The 6,982-nt window shown below is 41.7% G+C and overlaps 1 protein-coding gene across 1 annotated transcript in view; it reads left to right on the top strand.

Annotated features, from left to right (window-relative positions):
• The first annotated feature begins 487 nt into the window (after nt 1-487).
• Nucleotides 488-6,982, top strand: part of LOC310861133 (cytochrome P450 3A30-like) — a 20,334-nt gene continuing 13,839 nt past the window's right edge. The window contains exon 1 of the mRNA XM_083768467.1: nt 488-622. Within this exon, the coding sequence (XP_083624593.1) occupies nt 552-622 (71 nt within the window). The 5' untranslated portion in view covers nt 488-551. The remainder of the gene's footprint in view (nt 623-6,982) is intronic.

Here is a 6,982-nt window from a genome sequence, read left to right as displayed (position 1 = left end):
TTGACATGAACACAATATAAGAATGAAAAAAAGGTTGAAAGTATATCTGAGCGTTGACCCTTGATATGAGTTGGTTACTGTAGTGAAGAGGGGGACAGTGACATTTGTGCACACAACACAATGCAAACAGACATGTTGTGTCATGTCTGAAATATCCATTACTTACATAACATTATTTTAATTGGGCTATTTGCAGGGTTAAACAGGTAGTTATAGAAAGAATGTGCCTCTGCGTTTGGAAAAGCAAGCACTGACATAATAATAAATACTAAATAACTTCATAGTAGCAGTAGGACAGTATAGGTTATAGACTGCAATAACAAACAATGCAGTAGTGATTATCTCAAACAAATCTTTGTGTAAGTACACACCAGTGTGGGAAGCAACAAGCAAGAAGCGCTCAGTCACGTGATGCTTCCATATTTGGGCACGTGGGGGCCGGCCCAGTATTGTTGCAGTGATTGGGGGCAGAGAGGGACAGGTCTCCTATAGCAGTTGTTGTTCAACTCTGCAGGGCTCAGGAGAGGAGAGAATCAGATCAGGACAACATCATGTGGTTCGTCCCAGACTTCTCCATCGAGACCTGGACTCTCATAGCCATCGCCTTCTCTCTCTTCATGCTGTGAGTGTTATTGGCACAATTATCAAGCTTGTTTTTAATAGTAACAATTATAAAGCTTGCTTTTAATAGTAACTATGGCTGCTTATTTTTTATGTATCTACATATGTAGATATGTATCTATGTTCAAGAGTTATTCAAGTTCACTTAGGCTATTTTTTTTTTATTTTTTTTTTACCAATAAAACCAGTGGTGGAAAATATCTATTACATTTACTCAAGTACTGTACTAGTCAACCACAGAAAAATATTGTACTTTTACTCCACTACGATTATTTGAAAACTTTAGTTACTATAGTTAACTTGTGGATTTTGTTTATTGTTACAAAACATGCATTACGAGGTAAAACATGCATTATGAGGACCCCCTCTAAAACGAGATGATGAATGTCAAGGGGCTATCCTTTAAATAAATGGCAATAATAATTAACCACTTCAGCCCTACGTGTATATGCATTTCGGCCATTTGAAAATAGCAGATCTACAAGCTCACACACACTGTGAGCTTGTAGATCGGCTACTTTCAAAGGATTAGTTTTTAATACATTTGAATACAAGTGAAATAGGACATACTGAATAATGGGTACTCTTACTTTTGTAACTTTAAGTATATTTTGAAAATACCAATTAATACTTTTGTAGGCCTAGGCCTATAGTATATATTTTCCTCTAGACTTTTACTTGATCATTTATTTCATATCGCCGTATTGATACTTTTACTTAAGTAAAACATTTGAGTACTTTTTTTCCACCACTGATTTTTTTTTTTACTTGTCTGTTATGTAAGACTACACGTTTCTGACCTGTAAGAGTTCCAGTTCACCACATGTTTTCTCCACTTAAGGTGGAGCTAGTGTGGATCCAGCAATGTTTCCACACACGCATGCAGACATGGTGGTTAATATTATGTAATATTATGTAACAAATAGCTACATAGAAATGTCTATTTGTATGTCTCTAAATGTTTGTATGTCTTTAAATGTTTTGATGAATTGAACAATGTGGACCCTGTTGTAAACAAGTGTAATGCTTAATTGGGTCGTCCACTCACAGTTGACAGTCTTTGTATTGAGTTTGTGCTTAAAATGTACTGTAAATTCTACAAACTGTTAATAAATATTTCAATCAATCAATCAATCAAAACAACACAAATAACACGGCTTTTAAGGGTTAGACATGGCAGGTGCAATGGGTAAAATAATGAACTAATAGCTATCACAAATAAACTTCTCAAGTTGATTACTTGCATTGAGACTAAGAATGTTTGTATTACACGTTTTCTGAAATGATACATTTGCAAATCAGGCATTATATGCAATAATTTGCATAGGCATATGCATTTCGGCAATAAATCTGAAAATGGATAAAGCCAGGTTAAAAAGTATTGTTTCTTTATTTGACACTAGTCCTTACCCGTTCTGAATATATGCAAACAGCAAATCATGTTCAGTGTGTGATGTAATAGATCACATTACTGATAGGGGGGGGAATTGTTTACAGATGGTCTTGGGAAGTTGGGTTGGGCACTAAAGTATAGGCTAATTAAATGCTGTAGTACAATCATAAGTACACCATTGATGTGTGATGTAAATATGGTGGTGATATTCTGCCTATAAATGGAAGTTATTGAATATTTTCAAGGTCGGTGTTGCACTTTGTAGACGGTCCCTAACCGCTCACCGTCTGCTGCCCGTGGAGATATAAGCTATTAAACGGTGAACACGGAGGTTGGCTTTTTGGGCTTCAAAGCAAGTTGTAGTTTGTTCTTTATATAATCAGGATAAGAATGAGATGTTTTGTGTGATTTAGGAACGTGTCGTTGTCATTGCATCTGTCTGTATGTATTTTGTCATTGTGTTGTTCCGACGGCACGGGATCTGTCTTCTCCAAACGTCTCCATTTGGCCACCCCGAGACCCCGACAGATAAGCATTCCGTTGTTATCGTGCTGTTCAGTGTGTCACGCAGCCACGCTGGGTGCGCGCAGGGCTGTAAGCTGTCGTTGTCAGTGTCCAGGCTTTGAGCGTGCATGTAGCCCATGTAATGCACGGCGAAGGAGGTGGTTGAGGAGGGGGCGGACAGTGTAAATGGTGCATTTATATATAGCGGCGGAGCGGCTGCAGTCCTGGCTGTGTGTCGCTGATCATAAGCCCAGAAACAGTGTCCTCGGAGCGGCTGCAGTCCTGGCTGTGTGTCACTGATCATAAGCCCAGAAACAGTGTCCTCGGAGCGGCTGCAGTCCTGGCTGTGTGTCGCTGGTCATTCACATCCAACACGGACACAGAACAGATGCTCCGACGGGGCTGGGTTTCGCTTCCTACGTCACACTACAAACGGTGACCTATCGAATTATGCGTCCCACACCCCCTCCACAGGCACACAATTCTTCAAGTTACAATTCTCCATGATCGTGTGGTGATGTAAAAACAATATCTGTACAGTAAATACGACAGTTGCGTCGGTAAAAAAGTAGCCTAGCTGGATTGTGGGAGCGTGCAGATTTATTTTGGCATGGAGAGATGTGTGCTAATAGTGTGGCTCGGTCGGAGATAGAGCACGGACAAATAAACTGGTTTTTATTCACTAATAAATTCATTATTAATCTTATTGGAAAAATGGCTTCGTTAAGACCTCCATATTATTATGGTCAATGCCTGTGTGAAAAGTGGGAGCGATTGGTGCAGGCAATGAGGAGATAAGTGTTTGTTTCTGACAGACAGACAGACAGACAGACAGACAGACATTCAGACATTCGCTCTATTATTATTAGGATATTAGAGACGAAACAAATTACAGCAGGATTTTAGATATATCTTCTTATCACTCCATAAATCAGAAAATAAACGTGCCGACAGCGCTTTGTCGCTCTATATGTAAAGTGTCTTGAGACAACTTGTTGTGATTTTACACTTACATAAAATGTAATTGTAGGAAAAAGCTTTCACACACCTAGAAATCAGGCGTATGCAACTATGTACAGGTGCGTAGGCCAGTGGACATCAATGGAAGGGATGAAAATACACTGCTTGGTACATGAGTTATTTCTTTTGGACCTTCATGGACCTTCTTCAGGCATCAATGCATCATGCCTGAAGAAGGTCCAGAGGGACCGAAACGTTGCCTTATTAAAAAAAAAACCTCATGTACCGAGCAGATACACAGTGTGCAGGTGTATTTTCATTCCTTTCAATAAACTTTAATTGACTTCAATTTAACCCGGGTCCGTATAGAGATCTAAGTGGTTGAACTGCATGAAGTGACATTACTGGATTCCTAATATTACCAAAGCATTCTGAGCATTCACCCCTTGACTTGCGTCAAGGTGCCCACTTTGAGAATCCCTCACTCACCTACAGTATACTAAAGGCCTGACCACAGTCACAGTGTTGTTCAGTCTCACATGGACTTGAGACAACGATAACACTATCACAGTAATAATTATGGCAGTGCTACCGAGGTTAATGAGCCATGATAACTTTAAAATGCACATATGCTGATATAAGAGTGTAAACAATACTAAACATCTAACGTATATGACCCATGTTATATTCCTGGTCCCGACTCCCTCCTATAAGCTGGTTGGTAACTTATGCAACATAATCATTTCCACCACTGGGGGAACAAAATGTACCCGATTTTTGGGTGCACACAACACGCATGTTGAATGTTGATGTTGAAGGTCCGCGGGCACCTTGGCTGGTAATCCAGTCTGGCAGTGTGCTGCGGGTTCGACTCCCGATCCCGACGGCCTTTACTGCGTGTCAACCCCCCATCTCTCTCCCCATTTCCCGCCAGCCTACTGTATGCCTATCCCTCTATAAAATAAAATAAAGGCGAAAGCTAAAAAAAAGTCAATAGACTGCCACATGATGTCATTTGGGAAAGCCATGCATTGGAATGGATATGGCGCCCCTCAAAACTAAAGCCATGCATTGGAGGGGTTATGGCGCCCCTCAAAACTAAAGCCATGCATTGGAATGGATATGGCGCCCCTCAAAACTAAAGCCATGCATTGGAGGGGTTATGGCGCCCCTCAAAACTAAAGCCATGCATTGGAATGGATATGGCGCCCCTCAAAACTAAAGCCATGCATTGGAATGGATATGGCGCCCCTCAAAACTAAAGCCATGCATTGGAGGGGTTATGGCGCCCCTCAAAACTAAAGCCAACATGCATTGGAGGGGTTATGGCGCCCCTCAAAACTAAAGCCATGCATTGGAGGGGTTATGGCGCCCCTCAAAACTAAAGCCATGCATTGGAATGGATATGGCGCCCCTCAAAACTAAAGCCATGCATTGGAGGGGTTATGGCGCCCCTCAAAACTAAAGCCATGCATTGGAGGGGTTATAGCGCTGCTCAAAACTAAAGCCATGCATTGGAATGGATATGGCGCCCCTCAAAACTAAAGCCATGCATTGGAGGGGTTATGGCGCCCCTCAAAACTAAAGCCATGCATTGGAATGGATATGACGCCCCTCAAAACTAAAGCCATGCATTGGAATGGATATGGCGCCCCTCAAAACTAAAGCCATGCATTGGAATGGATATGGCGCCCCTCAAAACTAAAGCCATGCATTGGAGGGGTTATGGCGCCCCTCAAAACTAAAGCCATGCATTGGAGGGGTTATGGCGCCCCTCAAAACTAAAGCCATGCATTGGAGGGGTTATAGCGCTGCTCAAAACTAAAGCCATGCATTGGAATGGATATGGCGCCCCTCAAAACTAAAGCCATGCATTGGAGGGGTTATGGCGCCCCTCAAAACTAAAGCCATGCATTGGAATGGATATGGCGCCCCTCAAAACTAAAGCCATGCATTGGAGGGGTTATGGCGCCCCTCAAAACTAAAGCCATGCATTGGAGGGGTTATAGCGCTGCTCAAAACTAAAGCCATGCATTGGAATGGATATGGCGCCCCTCAAAACTAAAGCCATGCATTGGAGGGGTTATGGCGCCCCTCAAAACTAAAGCCATGCATTGGAATGGATATGGCGCCCCTCAAAACTAAAGCCATGCATTGGAGGGGTTATGGCGCCCCTCAAAACTAAAGCCATGCATTGGAATGGATATGGCGCCCCTCAAAACTAAAGCCATGCATTGGAGGGGTTATGGCGCCCCTCAAAACTAAAGCCATGCATTGGAATGGATATGGCGCCCCTCAAAACTAAAGCCATGCATTGGAGGGGTTATGGCGCCCCTCAAAACTAAAGCCATGCATTGGAATGGATATGGCGCCCCTCAAAACTAAAGCCATGCATTGGAGGGGTTATGGCGCCCCTCAAAACTAAAGCCATGCATTGGAGGGGTTATGGCGCCCCTCAAAACTAAAGCCATGCATTGGAGGGGTTATAGCGCTGCTCAAAACTAAAGCCATGCATTGGAGGGGTTATAGCGCTGCTCAAAACTAAAGCCATGCAATGGAGGGGTTATAGTGCTGCTCAAAACTAAATCTGCAGCTGGGACGTTCCACCCAGAGACTAGTATGGTTACTTATAGGCAAACATACTATTGTTATTGCACCTTAGCTTGTAAATCCTTGAAAACGTTTAAATCATTAAAAGAAAAAAACGTTTAAAAATGTTGAAATCGTGCAATAACTCTCTATTCTCCCCTCCGATTGGCTAGCGATTGGGAACTCTTCCCAAGGCATTTGTGCGCTTTGCCCTCATCTGATTGGATAGTATACGGTGACATCATACCCAACTCAACTCTTCTAATTGAGCAATATTCCTGTAGAGATAGGCAACCACACTCACAATTCCGCAGGATTGCATCTTTCTAGTTATTTTGTATTACATAATTGTATAATTGTCTCTCGTTATTATCATCAGGTATGGATATGCACCCTATGGGTTCTTATTGTTGTTATTATTATCATCAGGTATGGATATGCACCCTATGGGTTCTTATTGTTATTATTATCATCAGGTATGGATATGCACGCTATGGGTTCTTATTGTTATTATTATCATCAGGTATGGATATGCACGCTATGGGTTCTTATTGTTATTATTATCATCAGGTATGGATATGCACCCTATGGGTTATTATTGTTATTATTATCATCAGGTATGGATATGCACCCTATGGGTTATTATTGTTAGTCATCATCAGGTATGGATATGCATCCTATGGGTTCTTATTGTTATCATCAGGTATGGATATGCACCCTATGGGTTATTATTGTTAGTCATCATCAGGTATGGATATGCATCCTATGGGTTCTTATTGTTATCATCAGGTATGGATATGCACCCTATGGGTTATTATTGTTAGTCATCATCAGGTATGGATATGCATCCTATGGGTTGTTATTGTTATCATCAGGTATGGATATGCATCCTATGGGTTGTTATTGTTATCATCA

The sequence above is a fragment of the Protomyctophum parallelum genome (genome assembly GCF_964188405.1).
Source record: "Protomyctophum parallelum genome assembly, chromosome: 7".
NCBI lineage: Eukaryota > Metazoa > Chordata > Actinopteri > Myctophiformes > Myctophidae > Protomyctophum > Protomyctophum parallelum.
The sequence above is the reverse complement of the archived record's forward strand: the minus strand, read 5'-3'. Positions and strand labels throughout refer to the sequence as shown.